The sequence below is a fragment of the Haemaphysalis longicornis genome, unplaced genomic scaffold (assembly GCF_048455015.1).
Source record: "Haemaphysalis longicornis isolate Haplotype H1 unplaced genomic scaffold, Haemaphysalis longicornis Haplotype H1 scaffold_9, whole genome shotgun sequence".
NCBI classification, from domain to species: Eukaryota; Metazoa; Arthropoda; class Arachnida; order Ixodida; family Ixodidae; genus Haemaphysalis; species Haemaphysalis longicornis.
Genome location: NW_027526460.1, coordinates 74,046,558 through 74,072,961, shown reverse-complemented (window position 1 = coordinate 74,072,961; position 26,404 = coordinate 74,046,558). Strand labels below are relative to the sequence as shown.

Here is a 26,404-nt window from a genome sequence, read left to right as displayed (position 1 = left end):
CCTTTTTCCGGTGTGCAGTGTTGGGTTTTCCTAACGGAGCTTGAATACGGAAGTGAAATGCGCTAAGACACTCCTAAGCTTGTCGTCAACGCTCGGAGCGAACTTTCGGCGCAGAATCTGTGTTTGAACGTGATGTGCTCGCGGATCAGTAACGTCAGCAGTAGTGGATAACTAAATTTGTCTTCGTGCACCACTTAAGCCGGCATACGCGCTAAACCGCAGCAGGGGGTCCAGCCGAGAAAACAAAGGAAGAGTTTTCTGCCGTAGGTATATAGGAGAAACTGGCTGCCAGCCATAGCGTCCGTGAAGAAGAGCGATGACTGCGTAAAACCCACTCCGCGCGATACAGGCGCTGCGGTCCGCTGGCCAGCCTTACGGATGGTAACATCAGCCTTCCTGGTCGAAGTTTAGCGGGAAGAGGGAGGCATCCGTCTTAATTTCGACCGTTCAGTGTGCGGCTATACGGCGTCCGCGCTGTCGTCGCCTCTGAGTGCGCGTTTTTCCGGGAGCTGCTGCAAGAGTTGCCGTCAAGTGACGCGTGTCTACCACTTACGGCCGTGCGAGGAGCGGAATCGTGGTTTTTAGCGCGGTGCTTTCACTCGGTACGGTTTTGTGCTTGGAAAGTTGTTTCCGAAAAAAAAAAATTCGCGTTGTGTTTGCTTCTGTTTTAGCAGTAGAAGCATTGCGCTTCTCTGAGTTGAAAATGTTTCGTTCAAATGCTACGGTTGAGGAAGATTGGGACAGTTTGAATTTGAATATCTTGAGGGTCTGATAAATAAAACAGGAAGTACGGCAAGTAAGAAGAGCAAAAACAAGTTATAACAGCCCTGGAATGTTGCACGAACAAAGAAAATCAAAAGCAAGAGCCCGGTTAAAAGCTAGTCGCCGAAAACGCTGTAGTACACATTGAATTATTTAATTCCTTGTTTATTTTCATACATATACCAACAGACAAGAGCCAGGGTGTCTGTTACAAAGCAAGAAGAAAATAAAGAAAAAAGAAAAAAAAAAACATATTTATGGCAAAAATACTTTAAAAGTATTTGAAGAATGAACAGAACAAACAGCAGAAAAGTAAAGCAATACCATACGCGCACGAAGCGAAGCAAACCGGCTTCGCTTAAAAGATTGATCAGACCCCTTTCACCCTGTCAAGTCGGAAGACCAGCCAAGCTGGTGCTCTGGTGCGCTTTTCTATTGTTGGCGTTGGGATTTGCTATATAGAATTATCAGGACAGCGGCCCGCCCTGTACGTCGCAGACTAAGAACACGCACGTTTGGTGGGTAGAGACAATGACAGCGCGGGTATCCCAACCTTAGCACAGGCTCCAGTGCGGCGCACAGGTTGCTGCTGAAGAGCGGGCGCCATTGCGCAATGTAGGATGGGAGAGAGACCCGGCTGGTGGCGAGGAGTACACACGATTCGGGAAAGTGGCGGTGGAGAGGGGTTTGAGGTGGGGCTGTAACCATACTCCTTTCGCAGACGGCCATACTTCGCTGTGCGACGCAAAATGTGGGAAAGGCAGTTCACAAAACCGTAGCTCTCTATAATCCGATTAAAGTCTGCTTCCCCTGTAGACACAAGTGACATTCCTGAAAGACATTTTTAGGGTCACTATAAACTGCCGTCTATCAAAATATAAAGTCTGTAATACCTTCATTATTTCTGAATTTTTGCTTACGGTGAGCACACGCTGCATACAGCATATAAAGTAAATTGTCGCTGCCGGTGTGGCACCCTGTGATCCTAAAATACACACCTTGTCTTCAAAAGAGCGGCGCAATTGTAGAATAGAACTTACGTCAAAGCTATCTCACACATCTGAAGTCAACGCCCAATGTTTTGATACCGGTACACACGCGCTGCGCTGGCTTGGACGGGGTTTCGATCCTAGCCGCAGTGGCAGTATATCTGGTGGAGATGAAAAAACGAAAACAGGCGTTTGTCGAGATTACGGCACACGTTAAAAATCCCCAGGTGGTCAAAATTAATCCGGAGCCCACCACTACGGTGCGCCTTATAGCCCAAGTGTAATTTCGGTGAGTAAAGCTCCCTAATTTCGACGAAACCGACACATCACGAGGTCACACACTTCATTCACTGACGATTTTATGCTAAACGGACATCCTAGAAAGCTCAATCGTGCTCAATCTCAACAAGGTAGTGGCGGCCTGCAGAAATGTAGTGTGGTGTCTTTGTGTAGCTCTATCGAATCATTGCAGTTTCAGTATGATGCACGTTAAGCCCAAATTTTAGTGCAAAAAAGGCCTCGTTCACTACGTGGTCGAAAACCCAGCCTCCATGGCATAAAAAGGTATGACTGACGTGCAGCACACAAAAGATGGCTGACTGTTGAAAGGCTAAATGTTGCGTTGTTCTTGAAGGGCTCGTGGGTTGACGGTTTGGCCGGTGTCTTTTCCGTCCAGGCCCGACCGCCATCACTGGCGGTAGCCCCGTTATGCGAGCACGTGGACAGCGACATTTGAGGGTATGCGTACGGTTTCTGGATAAAATGCACGGGGGGCGTTTTGTAGCGTGGCGCAACGTCACCCGAGCACGGTAATGACACATCTCAGAACCTAAGTCATGCTCGAACTCATTGGTTGAGTCGAGGCCATAATTCCCAACCTCTTTTAACCGCGAAGCTGTTGTTGCTGGCCGTAAGTTCGAGGTTCGTGCGCGCCGAAAACTCCCCGCGAGGAACGTTATCGCGTAGGCATCGCGAAGCTGTCGTATTACCCACTTTACAACGGAAATACATGTGATAGCGGCCGCCGCAACACTCGAGAGGAGCGTGCGCATGCGCTAAGTATCGTAGGAGAGCCCTCCGCGCGGGAGCTCGCATCGTCGTGCTCATGCGCTCAGTATCGTTCAAGAGACCTCGCGTGCAACGTTTCCGCAGTTCTCAGCATAGCCAGGCCACGGATAGTTCGCATTGGCGAGGAAGAGGTCGCGAACCGAAAGGCAGGGCGCGCTACTGAAACTATGTGTGCGTCAGTGCTCACACACAACAGCTTCGCGATTCAAGGCTTGCGCATGAGTGCTGGCTTCCCTAGATTTTTTTTCTTCCTCGGGCACTTTCTCTCGCTTCCTATCGTAAAAACCAACCCAACGAGCATTCTTAATTAAATGAATGCGGGGACTGCCGGTTAAGTGCAAATATATTTTGCCTCAAATGTACCTGCAGTTTTCATGCGGCAAATATTGGGTACATCTATGACTAGTGCGAGCAGTTCCAGGAGTTTCCAACGGTTCTGCTTATTTAAACCTCTTGTTCGTGTATCCCTGTTGCCCTGAAGGCTGAATCGAGGGATAGACGGGTATCTTTTATTCAGCAGGTCGAGGGCACGGGCCTCACGTCGACCTCGCCTCATTTGATGGTGTTGAGGTTCATATATGAGACCGCGGTGGACCTCATCAACATTTTCTGAAAACCGCGCATGTCTACTGTAGCGAAGGGAGGGACCAGATGCTGTTCACCGCAGAAACAGCCGGTTTGCTTGTGGATGTATGTGCATAGATTCCGACTTGATGAAGTTGACGAGCGCGTTGACTCGAATAGCGTGTTGAGCTTGTTCCCATTGATACATACAGGGTGTCCCAGCTATCATGCACCAAGATTTAAAAAAAGAGCAATGGCGTTACGCGAATAAAACCTAGTGCGTAATGTTTGCAGTACTACGGAGAACCGGATAGTAATTTTTTTAGTTAATGATACTTAACTAATTATTTGTAATTAATTATCTAACTAGAGAAGTACTGTCCTAGTCACTGAAGTGTCAATGAGGCACTTGTAGGTACCCACGAGGGGCATCTGACTGCGGTATTTTCAGCGACGAACTAATTGCGAACTCTTTTATTCTGACTGATAAAGAAAACCCGCGAAATATGAAAAATACCGCGTGACGGCGCTTCCGCGCGCATTGTAAAGTAGCGTCCCCAAATAAGCTGATTGAAAGCAACTGCTTCGCCTGTCACCCGCCTGAAGAGTCAGCGCATCACCTTGATAACGGCATGCATGGAAGGAGCAACAGCAGCAAGATTCGCGGGGCGCGTGTGCAGATAAGGCACAAACTCGGTCGCGATTTCTTCTTTCTTTCTTTTGTTTATTTCATTCTGGCTAACTGAGAGGCAGCCTGTTTGAGGGCGTTGCTTTACGGTGTGCGCGAAGGCGCCGTCACGTGGTATTTTCATAAATCGTGGGTTTTCTTTATCAGTCAGAATAAATGAGTACGCAATTAGTTCGTCGCTGAAAATACCCCAGTCAGATGCCCCTCGTGAGTACCTACAAGTGCCTCATTGACACTTTAGTGATTAGGGAAGTACTTCTCAAGTTAGATAATTAGTTACAACTAATTAATTAGTTCTCATTACGAACAAAAAAATGCTGCCCGCTTCTTCACAGTACTGCAAACATTATGCACTTGGTTTTCTTGGAGTTACGCCTTTACTCTTTTTTTAAATTTTGGTGCATGATAGCTGAGACACCCTGTATATACACGGCTGGCTGAGTGGTAACAACAAAATCAATGCCCTAATTTTAAGCACTGAAAACGCCGCACAGAGAAGTAAAAAGGAAGTTATAAACGGAAAAATATAGTCGTTCTTGTTTTACCCTGAAGTCGATACCACTCTTGTAACAACGGTTTCAACCAACGGGGTTTCAAAGAGAGAGTTTAAGGACATTCTTTCTAATAACGGCGCCATTTATTAATGTTCATTTCTTGCCGTGGACGCGAGGCGCACATCAGCCACCGATCGCTCGCTATTCTCAGAACCCGATGCGCGCTTCGCTCTCGCTGATAACATAATGTCTGATGGATGCTACGCGTTCTTCGAACGGGGCCCCTGCAGTGCTCAATCACCCGTCAACAATGGGCTGGTTATCTGTTAACCACTGTCAGGACAGCATCCGACATTCTGGCGATCTTACTTCGGCGCAATTTTGCCGTTATTGCAGCGTATGCGCTGACCTAAATACGCAAAGGGGTCGTTGTCCGCTACCAAATTGTTTGACTTTATGCAACGCTACTGAGACTTATCGGATGCGATGAAGACTACAACGCTTCTGTTATTTCACCAGCAACCGCGTAGCTTGTTTGTCAGAGCCATACAGTAGTCAGCAAGGTAGTCAAACTGAGAGTGGAGTGGAATAAACTTTGGTGAGCCGAGAATTATTATTTCCAGTATAAACACACATGCCACGTCTGAAGTGCTCATGCGTGGTTTGAACCGTCTAATAACAGCGGGCTGATAGCTATCAATGCATAGCTTACCACCCCGCCGTCGTGGTTACCGTTATTACAATCATCATCATAATCATCATCACCATCACCACCACCTGCCATTAGATGTCTAATGCCGGACGTGCATTCGAAGTCCGATGTCCAATGCCGTTTGTTGACTAATTCCTAGATTTTTCTGATACGTTTCTTGCATGGCGGCTTCTTTTCTCGATAAGCCACTGAAGTACTTTCGCAATCATAACTCCTGCTACAAACTTATGCCAGTTGCCGTCCTTATTGCTGCCAGTCTGTATACTTTTTCGCAACACCACTGCACTGGCCTTACAACATCAGCGGCAATTCGAGCTTACCTCGATCCGAAATGCACGGATATGTTGCTTTTGTTATTTCACTTATTTTTATGTTTTTTTTTTTTTTTGCAAAGGGGCTGTACAAATCACGCGGCATTTGGAACCGCCGAAGAATCAAAAGGATTTTTTTTGCATTTCTCCCATAAAACTAGTTTGATTGTAAAACGCCATAATTTGCTTTTTAAATCACAGCACTCCAGTCTTCATGGTCTCCAAACTTCAATAACTAAGCTTCTACACCCAGATTTTCTCGTATTCAGCTTATCCTGCTTCCGTCCTCCTAAGGCTTCTTTTCCGATTTTTTTCACCGTTTTGCGTACTAGCATATAGGAGATTCCGTACTAGCATTTTGGAAAGACACCATTGCCTCACAATAAAGAACCACGTAAAGCACTTCCTAGGACCCTCGCTTCGTTGCTTGCTGGCTAGATCACTCGGACACTTCGTTTTCTCATTTCAAGCGGCAGATGACTTTATCATGGGGGTTCAACCGTTTGGCTGAAAAAAAGTCCCTGCCAGGTAGAGGATAAGAATGCGCTTCAGTTCATAGTCAAGTAGTAGTCGCGTGGATCAAATCTCTGATGTCTAGTTAACCAGTTATTCCTCGCCAAAAAAAAAAAAAAAAGTTTATTTTTTTTTTCAAGAACAACCTTGCAAAAAAGTAACTCTGGATGCGGGAAAACCAGCCGTGTAGTGCGCGTGAGGAAAGCCCGCGATTAAATCGCGCACGCGCACACGGGGTCTCAACACACGATACGCGCGAACACCCCTCCCAAAGCGATAATGGCAACCGGAGTTCGATGCTATCGGCTACAAATATCTCCAGCTTGTTAGAGAGAAATTCAAAAGAAAGAAAAAAAGGAGTTGTTACTAGAACGGGCTTTTATTTCGCGGCCCATGCTGCTGCTGCCGCTTAAGCGCGCGGCTCTTTCGTATACGTGAGCCAGCCAACCGCATCCTCCGTTCGAGCCGCGGACAATGGGATAGCGGCGTTTCCATGGCCGGAGCTCATAATCTGGACATCTCGTGCCTGCTGTGGGCGGCCCAACTTTGCCTATCTATGGCCGCCTCTTCTTCTTCTTCTTCTTCATTATCTTGCTGCCCGCCCGGCTTCCGTCAGAAGTTACGCCCGTGCAGAGGCGACCGGCCGCGTTGAAGGCTGCCCGGGCGATATCGTTTTGGTAGGGGCCGACGGAGATGGATGACGCTATTAGGGGGACACTTGATGACTGGGAAGGGCCGCTCACGCCGGATCGTCTCGGCTTGCCTCGTCTCGGCTTCGTGCGAGCGGCGAGAACGCCGAGGCGTTTTCAATGACCCACGTATTTTACGCTGTTTTCTTGTCTGCTCCAACTTTGTTGTTCGGTATAGGTCATAACTGCGAAAATTTGTAGTCCGGTAGGGTTTATTTTTTTCCCCTCCGTTGTCATGTCAAAATCATGGAATAAACGAAGTCATTAACTAGAAAAGCTTATTGTTCGCAAGAAACTTCTATACCGTTATCGAGGAGGTATTTTTTTGGCATCTGACAATTCTCTTGCATGGGACGCTCTAACTCCGAATAGAAGTATGGACGGTACGAAAAGTTTTCTTGCAGTCGCTCAATCCTGAAAACTAACACATAACGGAAATATCGGTTCACCATATAACTTGTTTCCACTATGTACAGCCCTTTTTTGACCAACGCTCTTATTGACATTAATTTGGATTCTTTATGTGGAAACTTTCAAACAAAAATATCAAGCAATCATCATGTCTCACTCGGAGGCCGCATTTACTTTATTTTTATATGGCGGTGATTAGAAAAGATGCAGCTGATAGCTTACCAGGTGGTCAGATAAAAGAGAGTTCGGCGGTATTTTATCAACATGAGGGCTTTCCCAGAAATAATATGAAGGACTTATCAATGAGCTCTTCCACTGAGTGGCCCTTGCGCCAGTACACAGCACAAACGACCGGATCCGTGTTATCAGCCGTGTTGCCGTGTTATCGGAATAAAATTGATCTCACTTACCCAGCCGCCGAGACTGGACTCTTGGGAGAGCATTGCATCAGTGTAGCCTGAATTACACTCACCAAGAAGGAATTACACTATCTTAGTAGGGCACGTGCCGATAATGGTTATATGTGGGGATGGCTTTCTGTTCATTTTTTTCGCGTTTTGTTTTCTTCAGTTTCGTTTATATATGGCGTTTTCGCAGAAAATAAAATCCAGTTGTAAGTCAGCGCTTCGTGTGCCCTTACTTTAAGCTGCAGCGCTTACGCGGTAGCCCTTACACGGTACTTCGCGCTGAAGCTCTTGTCATCTTTTCGAACAAACATGCTTCCGATCTGGCCGGGTTTACTACCGGATGTACACCAAAGTTTCAAGAACTTCTGGGCTCAGATGCCCCTTACATTTTGCCCAGCTACGACTGCGTTTGTATATCCAACTGCTGTAGACGTGGTGGGACAGGCTCCAAATAAAATTTTCGCTTTGTTCTGTACACGTCCCACCCCGTGTTCCTTCTTCTCTTGGGGTCCACTGTAGCACAGAATATGCCCGCTAGTCAGCTCCATAAAGTCTTCTCCCGTCCTAACTTCGCTTAACCCTATAATATCCCACTTAATGTCCCAAATGAATTTTTAATCCCAAGTGAATTTTTAATCCACAGAGAAATAGCAGGAAACGTGGAGGAGTTCTCTAGCATTAGCGAGAGAGTCGCGGCTGTTGTGAACAAGCTAAACAAGCGATACAGGACAAAGATAGTACAGGCCTATGCGCCAACAATCAGCTGTTATGATGAAGCCGTAGACTGCTTCTATGAGGACGTCGAATCAGCAACGAAGAAGGCAGGAACATAGTTCGCGATTGTGATGGGACGCTTTAACGCAAATGTCGGTAAGAAACAAATGGGAGAAAGGTCGGTGGGAAACTTCGGAATTGACAATCGTAACAGTCGAGGAGATAAAGTGGTGGGATTAGCTGAGAGAAATAACCTGAAGTTGATGAACACATTCTTCTACAAACGAAAGAACAGGAAATGGGCATGGAAAAGTCCCGAATGTACAAGAAACAATGAAATTGACTTCGTTTTAAGTGAAAACTCAGGTATTGCACAAAACGTAGAGGTGCTAAGTAAGATTCGGAGCAGCTATATAGGATGGTTAGATGCAAGCTAACGCTAGATCTTAAAATAGAGAGAAGGAAACTCGTGAAAACTACGAAACCCCGCATAGAGTCAGTCAGAGCCAGATCGCAGGAGTGTAAAATAACTCTTCAAAACAAAGTCGCGCTTCTAAACGAGCAGAACAGGGTCCGTGTGGACAGGCCAAATGACAGCCTAACATCGGCACTCAGTTAAGCAGCAGCAGATGTGGGAGAAGCAACATGTGGGGAACAAACGGAAAAACTAACTAATAAAATGTAAGAATTAATTGCCAAACGTAAGGACATGAAAGTGTCAAGCACGGCGGATCAGACTGAATTAGCCGAGCTGTCGAAACTAATTAACGGAAGTGAAACAAACGACATTCATGCATATAACATGGCAGTGATCGAGGAAAGGCTGCAAATAGCGGGAAGCTTGAAAGCAACTAAGAGAGAGAGAACAAATTTTCATTCAACGCAGGATCTAAGTCCAGGTCCTGATTTCAGTGTTCAATTAACCGGGGCCACGTAGTGCTGCAGGATGACCGTACTGATCCGGTGCACATGTTCACAGAGAGCTTCATGGGCAGCCTGGGTGTTTGCTGTCGACGGGGGAGACAGCCACGGATCCTAGGAAGTGATGGGGGCGAGAGATGGGGCAAGAGATGGCGGGGTGCAGTCCCAATAAGCATGAGGGATGGATGGGTAGTAAGAACAGGTTGGAGAAAGATAGCAATAGGCAAAAACAGGATGTACGTACAACTTAAACGAGATAATAAAGGGAACTGAACGATTCTACACCAGGCTGTATACAAGCTACGTTAGACCAGGGGAAGCTCTTCAGAGTACAAGCTAAACTTGCGATGTCTAACTAGTAACTAAAGAAGAGGTAGGAAAGGCTCTCAAAGGCATGATTTAGAGGAAAGGCTGCAGGAGACGACGGCATAACCATACATCTGTTGAAGGAGGGAGGAGATATTGCACTGGAAAAGCTTGCTGTACTATTTTCGGAATGCTTGAAGACTCAAAAAGTGCTCATGGCCAGAAAAAACGCCAACATTATTCGGATTTGTAAGGAGGAAGATCCCAAGAACCTTAAGATTTACAGACCTATCAGCCTAATTTCAGTGGTTTGCTAGCTCTTTATGAGAGTCATCGTTAGCCGCATAGGTGACAGCCTGGATTTCCAGCAACCCAGAGAGCAGGCTGGGTTTAGGTAAGGATACTCAACCATGAATCACGTCCATGTCTTCAATCAAGTGATAGAAAAATCAGCAGAATACACTAAACCCCCTGATATGGCATTTATAGATTAAGAGAAAGCGTTTGATTCCGTACTCACCGCAGCCGTTTTAGAAGCACAAAAAGACCAGGGAATAGAGGAAATATACATCAGACTTCTAGAAGACATATATGTAAGGAATGAGTGGGAAGGATAACCCTCCCCAAGCATAACGAGAAATGTCCCATCCAAGAGGGACTAAGACATGGAGATACCATCTCTCCGAAAATATTCACAGCATCTCTGGAGAGGGTGTTTAGAAAGCTTGACTGGGAAAACATAGGATGAAGGATAAACAGGGAATACTTGAGCCATTTAAGGTTTGCGGACGATATAGTCTTGAGGAGTGAGGATGCAGAACACATGCCAACAATGCTTGAGGAACTGTATACAATCAGGAAGCACGGCCGTGGGGCTCAAAATAAATATGAATAAATCGAAAGTAATGAGGAATAAACTCGCTAAAAACGTCTTCTTCAGATTAGGAAAGGATACGCGAGAAGAAGTAAAAGAATGGGTGGTAAAAGAAGAACGAATGGTTAGTGCTGACCCCAAGTACTAGAGAGAAATCCGGCGCAGAATAGGTATGGGTCGGGGAGCACTCGGCAAGCACTCCCAAATACAGTCAAACCCGACTATAACGAACCCGGGTAGAGCGAATTATGCTATATATCGAACAAAACTAATTCAGTTACGGAAATACATAGGAAACATATTCCTTATAACGAAGTTCACATCCGATATATCGAACTCTGCGCGCCTAGAACTTACGCCGAAATGCATGGTCTCGGAGCGGCGATTGAGATGTGGATTGACCGCGACCACGGAGCAAGAGTTGCGACTATTGCGCCTCGCACGGAGCGACATGACGCCCGACACTTCCCGTAACTGTTTCCGACGCGCGGGACTCACGACGGAACCCGCGCAGTCAGCGAGTCCGGACCAAAACAGCAGCATCGGTGAACTGTGGTAAGAGCTCCCCCACATTCCCGATGATGTCGCGAGTGAAAGCCGTCCGACGCTTATATTGAAGCGCTTTCGGCAGTCAATGTGCTCCACCAATGCTTCTTAGATTTTGGAGGACGCGGACTCGAACTGGTGCAAATATTGTTTCGTGTAGAGAATGCTATGCTAGTTGAAGCCGCCAAAACGAAAGTGGAAACAAAAATCACCGCTTTTTTCTTTGCTAAGTAGGCAGTTTAGGCGGAAAGTAGCTTTAATACTTGCAATAAATGGATTATTTTGGTATGGTAATGGCTACTGTACTGTGTTTGTTTCTGCATACGCAGATGGCGGAATTGGTGAAGGGGGCGGGGGCTCCAGCGGATTGAGAACTTGTAACGATAAGTTCGTTATAGGCGGGTTCGGCTATATCGAACTATTGGATATATCGAACTAATCGCGGTGCATATTGCAATTCGCTATAAACGGGTTTGACTGTAATGAAAGGTAAGCTACCTATGTCACCCAAAAGAAAAATCTACAACCAGTGCATACTGCCGGTGATGACATACGGAGCTGGAACTTGACGCCTTATAGCAGGTATTCAAATGACGTCATCGGCACGGGCCGTGCGCATCGTCCGGAGCTGCCGCGATATCGTTGGTCGTCAAGAGAGCGAGAGAGACGCGCGGGCGGCGTGGTTGCTCGGGTGCACTCCGCATTTTGTGTCTCCGCCACACGTTGCGAGCGTGCACGTTTCTGTGGTTGTACGGACGTTTGTGCTCGGGAAAAATGCGCTTGAGCGAGTACGGCCGCCGACTGAAGCAGCCGGAGAAATCGGCTTACATGCGGAAAGTGCAGCTGTGCGGTGATATCGATCCTTTCGACTTGGGCAGTGACGAGGTGCAGCAAGACATAAGCGTGCTTCCTCGTGTCGATATAGCTGATATCAGTGACTATCTTGTCTACGCCACAAACTTCGTGACAAAGGAGCAGTTAAAGGCTATGAAGGGACTCGAAGCGCACAACTATGTCACCAGCGGATGGGTTCAGCAGCCGTTCACGAGAGCCCTCGCCGACGGACGCATCGTTGTGATTGGCAAGGCAAGTACAATTTCATTGCAGCCGGCACATGCCGTACGCATCTGTTATTTAATGACTCCACTTTGCGCGAAGCGCAACCTGCGCATGCTATTTCCGTGTGTCCCTAGATAATGCGCGTTTTATCTATCTGCATCCTCACCCCCTTTATGTGACGTGGCCCAAAACTTCCGTTGCTTGTACAAGTTTTGTTTTGTACCCTAAGATTCTTTTCTGCCTGCTCCTGTAACGCAGGTGCGGCACTCCCAGTCATTCAACGTAAAGCCGCTGAACCCCTGGCTTCTCATCAAAGAAGATGGCGAGGTGCAGACGGCACACTGCGACTGCATGGCGGGTTTGGGGGAAGCCTGCTCTCATATTGCGGCTGTATTGTTTTACGTTGAAGCAGTTGTCAGGAGGAGGGATTTGCAAGTTGGCACTGACCGAGAGAACAGTTGGCTACCTCCACATGTGCGCTTTTTGGAAGGGAAGCCAGCTTCGCAAGTTGACTTTTCATCATCAGAAATGAAGCAAAGACTTCAAATGGGTGAACAGAGACTACGTAAACAGCAGAAGAGGCAGACTGTTGAGGCCACAACAGCAGATGAATGGTCGGCTTTTCTCTCAGCTTGCCACGCAAGTGGGAGTAGGCCTGCAATGCTATCCCTGGAAGCAGATTACGCAGACGACTTCATACCAGTTGCCATGAAGTTCCCCAGTGCCATGCTGAGCAACATGCAACAAGATGAGGTACCTGCCACGTGGAACGCCGTAGCAGACTACTGCAACCAGGCTGCCAACAACATTTCAGTTGAACCAGAGGTACAGTGCTTCAACAACTTTTTATTTCAACTTCATTACATATCTGCTGCATGCTTTTGCTGAACAGCAGTGTGAAGTAAGGTTGAGAAGCTCAGTTAGAATGCTACTGCACAATGTAATACATTTTCACGTTTATTTACAGGTTGCTGCGCTGGTGGAGGAGACCACAAGAGAACAAGCGAAGTGTGGAAAATGGTTTTCATTTAGGGCTGGCCGTATAACTGCATCAAATGCAAAGGCAGTGTCGCGAACATCTACGACTAACCCTTCAAAATCGCTCATTGTAAGAATCTGCTATCCTGAGGAAAATCAGTTCTGGTCTCCACAAACCGCATGGGGAAAGCAGCACGAGAAAAAAGCACGAGAAGCATACAAGTTGGCATCACGAACCATCCACACAAATTTTCAGTGTAGAGAGTCTGGCTTGCACATTTCAGTGGACCACCCATTCCTTGCGGCCTCTCCCGATGGCGTAGTAAGTTGCACATGTTGTGGCGACGGAGTGTTGGAGATAAAATGCCCTTACAATGGCCGCGAAGGACCAACCAGGCAACTTGCTGCTGCAAAGTCCTCCTGCATCACACTTGTGGATGGGAAGTTGGAACTCAAGACAGACCACGCGTACTATTATCAAGTACAAATGCAAATGCTGGTTTGCGAGGCGTCGTACTGCGATTTTGTACTGTGGACCCTTCAAGACTTCGTCAACCTTCGAGTATACAAAGACACAGAATTCTGCAAGAACATGATTGAACGCTGTGAAAGGTACTTTCGACAAGTCGCAATGCCCGAACTGTGTTTTCTATACTGGACCAACACACAAGACAAGGAAAAACAAGAACACCCAGCAAGCACACCCAGCACCCAGCCAGATGAGAACACCCAGCCAAGTGAAGACGACGAGTTGTACTGCTTGTGCGAAGGGCCAGAGTCGGGCAAAATGATTATGTGTGATAGCAAAACTTGCAAACGCACATGGTTCCATTACAAGTGTGTCAACATAAAAAGAGCCCCCCAAAAAAAGTGGTACTGCCCAGAGTGCATGGAAGCAGGCAAAAAGGCGTAAAAGTAGAAAATGGTTCATTCACATGCAGGAGCTCAACCTTCAAATAAACAAGAATGTTAGAAAGAACGTTGGCATCTCTAGTGTTCACTTACGCATGCTTCAGTTTACCCTGATGGCACTAGCGAGTTGTTCATGTTGCACAGTGCAGCACATACAAAGACAATTTTGTCCAACAGGGTGGGTCCATCCTCTTCACTAGCTAGAACTTCAACAGGCAGCGTGTACTTCAGTATTCTGTACTTATTGCGCAGAAGTCCTATCACTCTTTCTACGTGTATTCTGACATTAGCCAGCTTGCGAGTTTTTCCAACCTCATGGGCCGAAAGCTGCGGCTTCCCTTTGGTGAATGCTGGAATGACAAGTTTAGCACAGTGAAGGCCAACTTCATCAGCGATGGTGAAGCTGCGGTCTGCCAGAAATAAATCACCAGGCAGGAGGTTGTCCAGCACACCGCAACGCTCCGTGATAACTTTGTCGCTTGTGCGACCACACCACCCTTGTGAAATGAATGTCACCACGCCTTGTGGTGCAATGCCAATCAGGTACTTGAGCGTGTTGTGGTGTTTGTATGCTGACCAGGTCTGTGCACGTGGGAGAAAAGATGACGATCTCTCAACAAACACTTCAAAACAATCTAGGATGACTGCCACGTGTGTGCCGAATGACTTTCGGAAAGCCATGGGCATGGTTGCTCTTAAAACATGGCGCTCTGGCCACCTGATTGCCATGGACAGGCGCACGTAGGCCACGTCAAGCCACTTGTTTACGATTCTGGACACTGTGGGTTGCGAGACCAGAAACCTGCAACGATAACCGCGGATTAGTAAGCAACCTGTGAAATAAAACAACAATTACCTGTAGGCTATGTCTTGAAGGGACAAGTTCAGCCGTAGTCTCATGAGGAATATCACCATCTCTTGGAACTTCGTAAGGCAGTTACGACTTGTGTGCGACACACTCGGCTCCAACAACTGGAAAAGGGCAAGCACAAGGGCAAAGTTGGGAAGGCCGGTGTAAAACTGAGCCATATCCTCATGCTCTTCCATTGCTTCCTGTGTCAAAGTGTGCACTGCGAGCTTCTTCCTGGTGTCGCAAAGCTCAGAAAGTAGTCTGATGTTTTCTTCCTCAAGGCGGGTAATGTCCTCCATTGTCATCTCTGTCTGTGTGCTGACAGTTCCTAGAAGGAAGAAAATAAAAAAGTTGAAGTAATGACGTGCTCAAATTTCTTTTTCCTAAATCTCATCGACAAGATAACTTATCGCACTCATGGCATGTTCTCCAGGCGGCAGACTACTTTTCATGTGACTTAGTTGTACACATTTCTGTATGACGTACCACTGGCACAGCAGCTCTGCGTCGAGGCATCCCTTGCCAAAGCCTCCTCTGCCACCACCTCTTGTGTTGTACCTTCAGGTTTATCAGTAGTTTCCTGTCGGTTGGCTACGGCGGCTTCTGTTGACTCTCCTTGCTTTCTTGAACGTTCCAGCTTTCTCCTGTGCCTGTAAGTTTTTTTGTTATCCTTGGAATGTTAGCAGAAATTATGAGCACTAAAAACATAGAACAGGACTGTGACCGCGCAAATGTAATCTGTAATCGCCCCAGTCATAATGTATCCAGGTGGTGCCAGCTCATCTCATCTGAAAAGCTAGTTCGACGAACCCCGACTACGATTTCATCACAAAATATTTCCGCTCGGGAGCGAAAAACACTGCAGTAGAAACAGCCCCAACATTTCTGATGAAAACTAGGCTGGTGGCCGTAACGAAAACAAACCTTACCGCGAGGCTGAAGCGTCACCGTTCGTTTCCGCTCCGTGCCCGAGGTGCAGGGAAGGCGCCCAATCTGGGTCGGACTCGGCCAGCATGTACGCCGGACGGCCTGCAAATGAATTCATTTAACGACGGCTACGTTAAACATGTTACTGTGGCGAGAAATAACGCGGTGTCGCAGTGTTAGTGTGACACACGCGCGCGCACACATCCCAAACCGGACGCGTTTTCCTACACACACACGTCGAGAACAGTGAGTGATACACGCTGCTAGTGGCAGTGATGTTCACTCTAAGATGGAAGAAGAAAAGCAGTAAGATTGCGTAGTGTTGCAAGTCAAGGTGGATTACAATGCACTTGCCTGTAACGAAGTGTTTCCCGCACACTTTGTAGTGTGTTGCGCTCGGGTTCACGTCCTTGCGATTGATCCGCCGCAACCATTCTGCCCTCCTTCGAGCGGTGACTTCTTCCGTCCTCTTGCACTGGTTCTTCACAACCCGGGGTAAGGCGAAAAATCCAACTGAGGCAGCGGTTTCATCCCCCGGCTTCTTTTTGGAATGGTTGCTGCATCCGAACACAACGCAGTTCACCATGGTCGTACGGCGACACGACGCCGCAAGCAGCGGCCGTAATGACGGCACAAAATGATACAACACCCACGTGTGACACCAATCTGATGTAATAACAACTGAAATTATCAGTAATCACAATCACACAGTCTGAATCCAAAACAATACCGATACCGCACGTCGCAATCGAGCTGTCGTCACCAATGCGGCAGCAGGAGGGCAGTACGGGGCGACCCGGGCGACCAACCGACCGACAGGAGAATCGGCGACCAACGACATGGCGGATGAGCGGTGAGACGGGTGGCGCCATCTCGGAGCGGAGGTTCAATGAATAGCTCCTATTATACAGCTAGAAAGCAAACTTAGGTCGGCTCAACGGGCAATGGAACGAATAATGTTAGGAATAACACTCAGGGACAGGAAACGAGTTTGGATCAGATAACAAATTAGAGTATAAGATATGATAGTTGAAATCAAGAAACAGAAATGGGCTAGGGCTGCTCATGTAGTGAGACGAACGGACAACCGGTGAACTATTAGGGTAACAGAGTGGATTCCAAGAGATAGGCCCGTTGGGGGAAACTGGCTCGAGCAGCGCAGGACCGGAGAGGTTGGAGGTCAATAGGAGAGGCCTTCGTCCTGCAGTGGACCCGAGTAGGATGATCATGATGTTAATGGTGGTGGTGATGATGGTGATGGTGACCTGTACACGTTCCGTAAGTTGTGAAATTCTGTATCGATGGAAAAACTTAAAAGGAAATTCGGCTCTTCGCTGTGATTTATGTCTCTCTTCTGCACTGTTATTTTCGTCATTAATCTCCGGTGGTTTTAGCATGCACTCGAAAGCGCGTCAAAACAGGTCGACCTTTGCAGATAACGTAAACACAACAAGACATCTGCCGATGTTTCGAAAAATGAAACCCTCGAAAATCATAAGCCCGGGCATGACTTACGAGCAGGCGATGAGAACGACCAGCCAGAGAAGATGCTTTCCCCCGGTACCCCCACCTGATTAAAAGTAATTTATTCCCATCTTTGCCTTCACCGCCCGAGCCCCTATAATTCCGTGCGGGCCCGGACGTGTTGATAGGTGGCTTGGTGCTTTGGCCTGCTACAGGGGCTCTCCCGAAGGCGGAGATAAGGCAGTTATGGAGCGCCGTTATCAGCCGCCACATGAGAGAGAGAGAGAGAGAGAGAGAGAGAGAGAGAGACTTTTTATTAAAGAGGACAACACAGACAGGTTTGCCGACATGAGTTCGCCAACGTGGTACTCTGCGGAGAGCGACGGGAAAAAGCTAGTAGGTGTTAAGAAGAGTAGCAGTAGAAAGCGGTCACCTGCCTCCACCGACGCCGTTATGACTTGATGCACTCGAAGCCTGCTTATTCATTTTGCGATAACTTTGGTCTTCTAAAAGGTCGTGCTTCGCACCAGCCACTTTGTTGCCAAGTGCCCCGTTTCGTACTAAGCCTAGGCAACACCATATCAAGATGGCGAGAGAAAAGCTCCCCTCTGACTGCAAAGTTCCTTTGGAACGAAACTGAGAGACAACCACACAACAGCGTTTCCTTGACAACGGTCTCTACAAGTTGGCTCAGCGGTCTGACCGAGCTTGTCGGAATGACTGATCTACCATAATTGTCTACAATGACAATTGTCTACAATGTGAACTGTGCGTGCCCAATGACTCGAACTGACATAACTGCGTGCACTTTGCGAATGGGACCCCAGGACTAGAACAGTGCCCATGGTGTGATTTGGCTCCTTCCCATTTCCCCCACTTCCTAGTCCCCCTTACGGCCTTATGGCCTCTTGTTTTAGTAAAGTGTTTCATTCCCTTCCAGGGTTTCCAGAATACGGTGACGTCCTAGCCAAGTCGCGCTTGCTGCCCCGTATTCATCGGATGTAAAGAGACATCTCTGGTTACTGCTCAGGCGATGCAAAGCGTATCGTCACTATGTTGTGAGATCGTTAGACTCTGTTCGATAAAACGAGTTTCTATGACATCACTTATGCGATCTAATTCCCGCGAGCTTCAACCTACGTCAAATAATCATAGGACCGAGAAATGAGGGCGCGCGGGCGAGTATAAAACAGTAATACGGGGTGCGGGAAGTCGACCGCCGCCTTCGGTGCGCGAAGCGTGATGGGGCATCTCTGTCTCCATCTTTATGTATTTATATACTATTTCGCGCAATCAAACCAGTACGTGGTTAACTGGATCGGGCCTAGGCGGCAAACACCACTTTGCCCCAGTATCGACCCCGCTTAACCAGACGGCGCGAGACTGCCCGCTTCATCACATTTTAAGGAGAAAGCCTATAGGATGTCTCATGAAAAGCGAAGAGAAGCCCTTGTCGTCGGCGTCGTCAGAAAGAATGGCACCAAATCCACTGCTGTGAACAAGGGGAGTGGAGCATGTAAACTCTTATTAATAGCCAGACATTACCTTCGCTCTAAGGGTGTTTTTCCCATTTCATGAAATCATAGTCCCCTCCTGCTTATCTTGATCGGGTTACCAGCATCAGCTGTCCGTTTGGGTCTGGATTTGTCAGCAGAACCTCCCATTGGTGTTGTCTCTTGATGGTGGGCCTTTGGGAGCATTTACGTATTCATCGCCAGCATCATAATCATAATCATCATCATCATCAGCCTGCGTACGCCCATTGCAGGGCAAATGCCTCTCCCTTAGATCTCCAATTATCCCGGTCCTGTGCTAACTGCGAGCCATTTATCCCCGCAAACTTCTTGAGCTCATCTGCCCACCTAACTTCCTGCCGTGTTGCCCTCTGCCACGCTTGCCTTCTCTAGGGATCTACTCTGTCGCCCTTAATAACGACCAACGATTCTCTTGCCTTCGCATTACGTGCCCTGCCCACGCCCATTTCTTCTGAATTTCTACTAGTATGTCCTCAACACGCGTTTGTTCCCTGACCCACTGCGCCCTCTTCTTGTGCCTTAACGTCACAACACCTATGATATTTCATTCCATTGCTCGCTGAGACGTCCTAAATTTAAGCTGAACCCTTTCAGTGAGCCTCCAAGTTTCTGCCCCGTAGGTGAGTACCGGTAAGATGCAGCTGTTATGCACTTATTCACGCGATCAACCAGGTGATAGAGAAATGCGCTGAGTATACTCAACCCCTATATATAGGCTTCATGGATTATGAGAAAGCATTTGACTCGGTCGAAACGTCAGCAGTCATTTAGGCATTGCGGAACCCGGGTGTAGACGAGCATTATGTAAGTATACTAGAGGATATCTACAATGGGTCCACAGCTACCATAGTCCTCCTTAAGGAGAGCAGTAAATTACTTATAAGGAAGGGCGTTAGACAAGGAGGCAAATCTCTCCAGTGTTATTGACAGCATGTTTACAAGAGGTATTGAAAACATTGGATTGGAAACAGGTGGGCGCAAGGGTTAATGGAGTTAACCCTTGCGCAAGGGTTAATACCTCAGTAACCTCATACTTGCTGATGACGCTGCCTTGCTAAATAACTGGGGGGACGAATTGCAAAGCATGATTACCACACTTGATAAGCAGAGTATAATCGTGGGCCTGAAAATTCATATGCAGAAAACTAAAGTAATGCTCAATAGCTTTGGGCAAGCAAAAGGCTTGGGATAGGTGGCGAGGCAGTGGAAGTGGTAAGCAAATATATCTAATTAGGTCAAGTAGAGACCCTGGATCGTACCCATGAGGCAGAGATAATTAGAAGGATAAGAATGGGGTGGAGTACATTCGGCAGGCATTCTCAGGTAATGAATGGAAGCCTACCGTTGTCCATTTAATTATTACTTGCATTCTATTACCATATGGTGCTGAGTTTTAGGAACGTCCGGTCAGTGCTTCCAGTTTTTTGGGTATGGGCTCGAGTACATCGCATGTAGCAAGTTTTCATGGGGGAACGTTGCTGTTTTTAATGAGATGACTTGGTAATAAGAAGATAAATAAACACATTTTGGTTCGTGCATGATTTTAAGCCAGGTCTACAGAGCAGGAGCCAAATGAGTTACTACTGCTCTAACTTGGCACCCTGCCAGAGGGGGAACAAGGACTAGCCTGGTGAGCGACGCGTGACTGGTGAACGTGACGTCATGTGAGTGGAACAGGTTGCATACGGAAGCGTGCTCTGACTGTAGGGTAGCTGTCCTGTGAGTTGCTGGCAGTCTGCCTGTCAGAACGATTCGCGCCAAAACACGGAGACACGAAAGCGAAGAAATGTGAAAGTTGGCAGCCCCACGCACCACCCTGGACAACATCGCCTTCCCAAGGGGACATTGGATGCTGCGCATCGCGCCTTCTCCTTAGTTTCCTTCAGGAGACTGAACTGGCGGGCTCGTGGTGAAGTGACGCCAATATTGACTCATTAAGTGGTGCTCTGGCGGAGTAACTGCCAGCGCATCTTTCTAGGCTAACGCCGCCTGATCCAAAAAAGCAAACATTACCGTCACCAAGGAAAAAACGGGAACACTATATAACAGTTAAGAAGTCTGACGACTGCCATGCTTTCTCCTTCAAAGTAGTACGTATGCAGAAGAGTTTCAGAGCAAGTTTTTTTGAAAGTTTGGACCCCATGAGCACAATTCATCGTCAAGAAAGCGTCGTGAAAATTAGTAGTACCGAATATACCGACATACGAAAGGCAACGAAAGAGAAAAAAAACAGACGGAAAAAAATTACCGCAGCTTGCACAGTGGAGCTGGCGGCCCCTCTCCCTTCGTCAGAGACACGGCTGCTGCACCTCACACGGATTTCAGAACTTACCACTGAAAGTTCCCCATGACTAGCATGCCCGGATCGTTTTGTACGCAGGATTTCACATATCTTCCAAAGTGGACTGCGTTAGCACGCGCTAAAACTGGCTTCGCGAACTCGGCGTCTGTGCTCCCCACTTCATGCGCGAACGCACGTGAACTGGCGAGTAGAAAAGCCCACACGAGATATCTTGCCACAAACGCTGGGGAGAGTCTTCTCGAAGGTCGAGCTGGCCGACGCCACGTGCTCCTCACGAGGCGCACGCTCACGTGCGCTTGGTATTTTTCTTATTGTTTTTTCTTGTAACGCTATACGGCGGAACTAAAAGCTTGAACAGCTTTCTTTTAAAAGAAATTGATTCCAGATACAATCCCGGTGTTCAAACATATCCCACACATAAGACATTTTTAATTGCTGCAGACATACTCAGCATCCCATTGTGGCGCTGCCTTCCTGCAGTGCTGCATGAGCCATGATACGTAGTTATGGCACCGGGTGGACCTTCATGTTGTTGACGGATGAGAGAAAAGGTTTTGCTCCAGTAATTCTGTGGCCTGACACAAAAATGAACGAATGAATAAAGAGAACAGAATTAGGATATTAGAAATAAGGGAACTTAGGGAAATTAGATTATGCGCACTATACGTTACAGTGGCCTGCATCTTAATCACGAGGGAACTTGCTGCGATCTTTTTCTTTCTTTGTCACAGTGGGGGATGCCCGTGCCTCTTTGCTTAGTGAATGTTTATTATTTCTCTCTTTTTTTTTCTTTTTGTTGAGGCTACACATTGTTCGGCAGTCTCGTCCCGATGTTTCCCAACGCAATTTCCCGAACCGTTGGCGTCTCGGGCAGTCTTCGGGGAAGGAAAGTTTTCAATCGCCAGGAGCCGAAGTTTCTTGATGAGAAAGCCTCCGGCCCTGCTGCTCTCCCCCGCAGAGAAATGCATCGGCCAGGCTCATAGCCATCATCGAAGAACCCGCGCCCCTGGTTCTCTATCAGCCCGCGGGACTGATCAAGCGAACTCAGCGGGGGTCCTCCTCTGTAGCGAAGCTGTCTTCCCCTATCCCATACTATCGGGCCAGTGTCGCCAAGCGCCCAGAGAAAGACGAAAGGACACGCTGCATCTATACCAGCGCCGACCTCCGGGCTCCCACTGTCCCCTCTCCGCCTTTGGGCATCTCTCAAAGTGACAGCACAGCGCAGGACCCTGGTTCGTGACGTCACTTGATTTCACCCAATCAGAGAAGGGCTACACTCACTACCACGACGTCGCCCCCTGGCCTTGCGGATAATGGCGGTGCCGGTGCATCGCGGTGGCTCGCTTTTGTCGCTGCTTCGCCGAGCGCCCCAGGTGTCCGGCCGATCCCGAGTCATCCTTCTTGCGTCGCGGCTCGCTCCGTTCTTATCTCGGCCGTCGGGGACGCCGCAGTGGCTTCATTTGGATAATGAGTCCGGAAACACTGGACCGAGTGCTCGCGCGCGTGCGCGCGCTCGCTCGCACAATCAAATATTTCTCGCCGCGGGAGGCCTGCCAGCCCTGATGCCTGGATGCACTACCACGATGCGGCTTCACTGCGGCACTTAGTTTTTTCCCGATGTTTACTACGCTATTCTTCTTCTTGTCCTTTTTTTCTTTTTGTGGCCATCTTTTCTCCCGAAATGCCGGCGAGGAAAGTAGCCCTGGGCGCGCTTGTTGGGCGGGATTTCGGACACGCGCGTTTTTTGGCGGACGAAAGAAGAAAAGGCTGTGTGACGCTGCTTCGCGTTGATGCGGTATGTTTGTGGCTGGGGTTATGTTGAGTTTACTGTTGTAATGGCGCTCTTCCACTCTTCATGTCTTGTGCTTTAATTTCTGGCGGGCTGCGTTCGTGATTTTGCTCCTGTGATTGTTCCGCAGCCGAATAGTGCTGGGTGTGGAAAGAGAAAAGGAAGAATTTAGACGCGTGAAAGAAAACTCACAGAAAAGAGGAAAATATGAACTAGGCTTTAAGCCTGAGGTATAAAAAAGTATCGGTGAGCACGCACAAGAATTAATAAAGGCATGGACGACAGGATGCGCTAGGGTTGCGCAGTACCTTATACATTGCGAGTTCAATTACGGAGAAAGTCCTCATGGATGTGCCAAGGTTCGGACGTTACGGTAAAAATACGGACGGAGCTGCATCTCGGGAATGAAGTGCGTTACGTTACATTAGGTTAATGAAAGGCTTAGCGAATTTGACCGTGGGTCACCTTATCAGTCGCTTTGACTGGCGTACGGCGTGCAATGCGCCTCGTTGGGTGAAACTCGAGCGCACGTTAGTCTTCTGTCCCCGCGTTATCACTGCATTTTTCCTTTGTGTGAAGTGTCAAGCACGGTATTTTCAATAGGCGGGAACTTTACACTTAGCAGTATTACTTTTTACTACTAAATTACAAAAGTAGCAGTATTACTAAATGTCATCAATGTTACCAGTAAATTAAATTAGTTAACTTTAAAACTTCTTCGACGCCTTGACTGCTTCACTCCGATCGGCATGCTACCGTAGCGGCAGATATGTGACTAAATTACGCTGTTACAGTATTATTCATTTGAAAGGTTGTTGCCTGATAGTAACAATAACGCTATTCATTAACCCGAATGTCACACAATTAAGCGACATAATAAGGACAGAGGAAAGAGTACCGCCTCACCAGCCGCTATCTCGCAATGCCCCACGGGACACCTCATGAAGTAGTTATACGGGATTCGTGGCAGCCGACAGACGGCACCTACAATAAACGTTATTTTAGTTGTACCAATGGTTAAGCCTCATCTCACCTTTTAGATACTGAAAGGACCATTACAATGAACACTAAGGTTAGCCTTATTAAAATGCTTACTCCCTTCTTTGGAAGTCTAAGGTGTCGCAGCTGACATTTTGTAGCGGAAACTTGGAAAACATGCCAATATTTGGGATCATTTTCAGTAAGGACGACGACCCTCGCGGCTTGAAATAAGTTGGGCCAGTTTTTAACGGCTATGTCTTTGAAATTAGTCAGGGGTGTGTGTTGTTGTTAAATCTTTTATTCCAAACGGGAAGGCCGGAGGCATCGTGGGGGAGTTGGGAGGGGAGAGTTCCTGGTCTTCGGGAGGCGGCATCAGTTCTTCACAGGACAATTGTAAGCATTGAATGGTCCATTCAATGGTGTACGCCATCGCTATGTAACTCGCGCTAGACCCCTCTTAGTGGCGTACCGTATGGTAAGGTTAATGGTGGGTTCATCTATTGTGAAGGGATCAATATGGGTTGAGGGATCTGGGTTTGGGGAAGTGAAATTACGGTATCGAGAGAATTTGGGGCATATCCAGACCAGGTGGTCCAAATCAGCCTTGACGGCTTGTATTGTTGTTGATGATGGTGATGATGATTGTTTTTTTCAATGGCGGAAGGCTGACTAAGGGCAAAGGGAGCCAAAAAAATTGGCTTCTTGTAAATGGTGTAGAAAACCGGCAATCTCAGTAGAAATGTTCAAGAAACAGTTAAAATAGCCGGTGCGTTTATAGGGCCAGGTAGTAGCTGTGTAAAACTCCTTAAAAGCGAAATAAGATGGCTAGTGTATGGGGTCAGGTTATGACTAAGGGTGATATCAAATGAGGTGTAAACAAGTTATTACAGATAAGTAGTTAGCGACGTGCTTCAGCGGAATCGTGTTATTATCCGCTGAAAAAAATGAGGCGAGTAGTGTAACAATGTGCCTCTACTATTCTGCATAGTGTTTCTGCCGTGTTATATCAAGTGCCTAGCATTGTATTATAGCGTCAGGGGTGTATGTTGTTCTCATGGTTCATTTAAAGCAAATGTTAGCGCGTCTGTTTACAAAAATTATCATATAACCATGGCTTTACATAATTCTGAAAAATAATTAGTTCTCGGTTTATTTGCAGACAAAAGATTATTCGGCAAGCTCCTCTTTCTGCTTAGAAATGTAAAAGCTGATATACGAAGTGATAAATCGGTAAAGTTTCCACAACTCTAAGAGAGTGCCGGGATTTATCTTGGCATCACAGGTGCCATGCTTGACTTATTCCGTTTGAAGTAGGACGGGCTGCAAGTCGAATTTGCCCGTTACGACGGATCGACGTCATCCTTATGATTATTATCGCCGTCGTCGTCCTTACCATCATCAACAACAACATCAACAACCGTGTTGACAATAAAGATGACGATGATAATGATGACGACAACGGGTTATGATGTACGTACACGCGCGCCGGCACAGTGAGAAACAAACGCAACACGAAAAGGCAGCTATTCTACAGGAAATAAATTTTGTGCGTCGTTATAACTGCAAAAGGGCCATTTTCGCTGGCACAGGTCGGAAGACCGGCTTCCGTGCTCGACTGTCATAATTAAGCTGTGCAAAACAGTTGATGTAAATCAAAAGAAGTGACCAGCCTTGTGCCCTGCGCTTCCCATTTTTACATTTTTTGTTTAGTTAGCCGCCGACTGTGCGCCACTACTTCTCTATGTCGCTGCAGAGTTCATCTCGATCCATTCAAATCTGTCCGGGAAAAGAACTGCCAGCCGTATGCTGCAGCGCAATGCTACATGAGCTTCATTTGAAAAACAAGAAGGGAAAATCTCTCTCTTTGCTTTCCCGTGCCCACGTGCACCTCGTCTATAATCCCTAAGCAAGGCGAGCCGAAATTTAGTGGCGCAATAAGGAAGTGCTGTTTCGTATTTCTCTTCTGACGTCGGTTTCAGAAACGATCCGCTAATTGCTTTCCGACTGGATGTCCCCCGCAACCGCAGCAGTTCGAGACGCCCATAAAAATTCCCCCTTCCCTTTCCCCCCACAGGCGATCCGAAGCTTTCACAGTGCCCGCCTTCTAGACCAGTCCAGCCTTTCGCACCCGCCAGGTTCTAATGCCAGCTATTTCGCTTTCGCCCAGTACGTGAGCCTTTCGCTCTTCTCTACGACCATTTAGTTGCAGTCATTTCGGCACCCGCGGAGTTTACATTACAAGCGAACCTTCAATGAGCCGCCCCTCTCGCGCAGTGCGTGAAACGAGTCGCAGCTCCCCCACAGTGCTGCAGAACGAAAATTAAAGCACATAACAGGTCGGAGATATCGTAAGCGGCGATGCAATCACAAGCCCTATTCGACCGACGCCAAAGATAGTTCCGTGCAGCGTAACGGAGGCCGCGTATCGCTCTTGGCACAGTGCCAAGAAAGGAAGCGGTTTTAAAAGTATTACTCCGCGGTTGCTTGGCGTTTATTGTACAGGTCATCCGCTTTCGTCTCCTCCACAGATATTTCAGAGGAGATAGAATGACTGTTTTTCAGGGCTTAATGAAGTTCTCCGCGAATGAGCGGGGATTGCAGCGTTTTTCGTGGGACTATGTTTCACCGCGCAGTTGTT

General features: G+C 47.6%; 3 protein-coding genes across 5 annotated transcripts in view; 2 read left to right on the top strand and 1 right to left on the bottom strand.

The window, feature by feature from the left end:
* LOC144151564 (neprilysin-4-like) overlaps window positions 1-26,404 on the top strand; it is a 474,218-nt gene that overhangs the window by 312,069 nt on the left and 135,745 nt on the right. The gene's annotated exons all lie outside the window — the stretch shown is intronic.
* On the top strand, window positions 11,908-14,016 carry LOC144152582 (uncharacterized). Its single transcript, XM_077683887.1, has 3 exons — window positions 11,908-12,055; window positions 12,287-12,853; window positions 12,996-14,016. The coding sequence occupies exons 1-3, from the start codon at window positions 11,957-11,959 to the stop codon at window positions 13,917-13,919; spliced, it is 1,590 nt and encodes a 529-aa protein (XP_077540013.1). The 5' UTR covers window positions 11,908-11,956; the 3' UTR covers window positions 13,920-14,016.
* LOC144153260 (uncharacterized) lies at window positions 14,024-16,281 on the bottom strand. Its single transcript, XM_077684912.1, has 3 exons — window positions 16,050-16,281; window positions 14,775-15,096; window positions 14,024-14,720 (listed from the first exon to the last, which is right to left on the bottom strand). The coding sequence occupies exons 1-3, from the start codon at window positions 16,279-16,281 to the stop codon at window positions 14,024-14,026; spliced, it is 1,251 nt and encodes a 416-aa protein (XP_077541038.1).

Bases quoted from the DNA above. Each gene is read 5' to 3' on its own strand.
- LOC144152582 (XM_077683887.1), top strand. From the start codon at position 11,957: ATGAAGGGACTCGAAGCGCACAACTATGTCACCAGCGGATGGGTTCAG. The intron at 12,056-12,286 runs GCAAGTACAATT...CCTGTAACGCAG, and splicing joins GCATCGTTGTGATTGGCAAG to GTGCGGCACTCCCAGTCATT. The intron at 12,854-12,995 runs GTACAGTGCTTC...GTTTATTTACAG, and splicing joins ACATTTCAGTTGAACCAGAG to GTTGCTGCGCTGGTGGAGGA.
- LOC144153260 (XM_077684912.1), bottom strand. From the start codon at position 16,281: ATGGTGAACTGCGTTGTGTTCGGATGCAGCAACCATTCCAAAAAGAAG. The intron at 15,097-16,049 runs GCAAGTGCATTG...TCTTCCTTCTAG, and splicing joins CGGGAAACACTTCGTTACAG to GAACTGTCAGCACACAGACA. The intron at 14,721-14,774 runs GTAATTGTTGTT...TTATCGTTGCAG, and splicing joins CTTCAAGACATAGCCTACAG to GTTTCTGGTCTCGCAACCCA.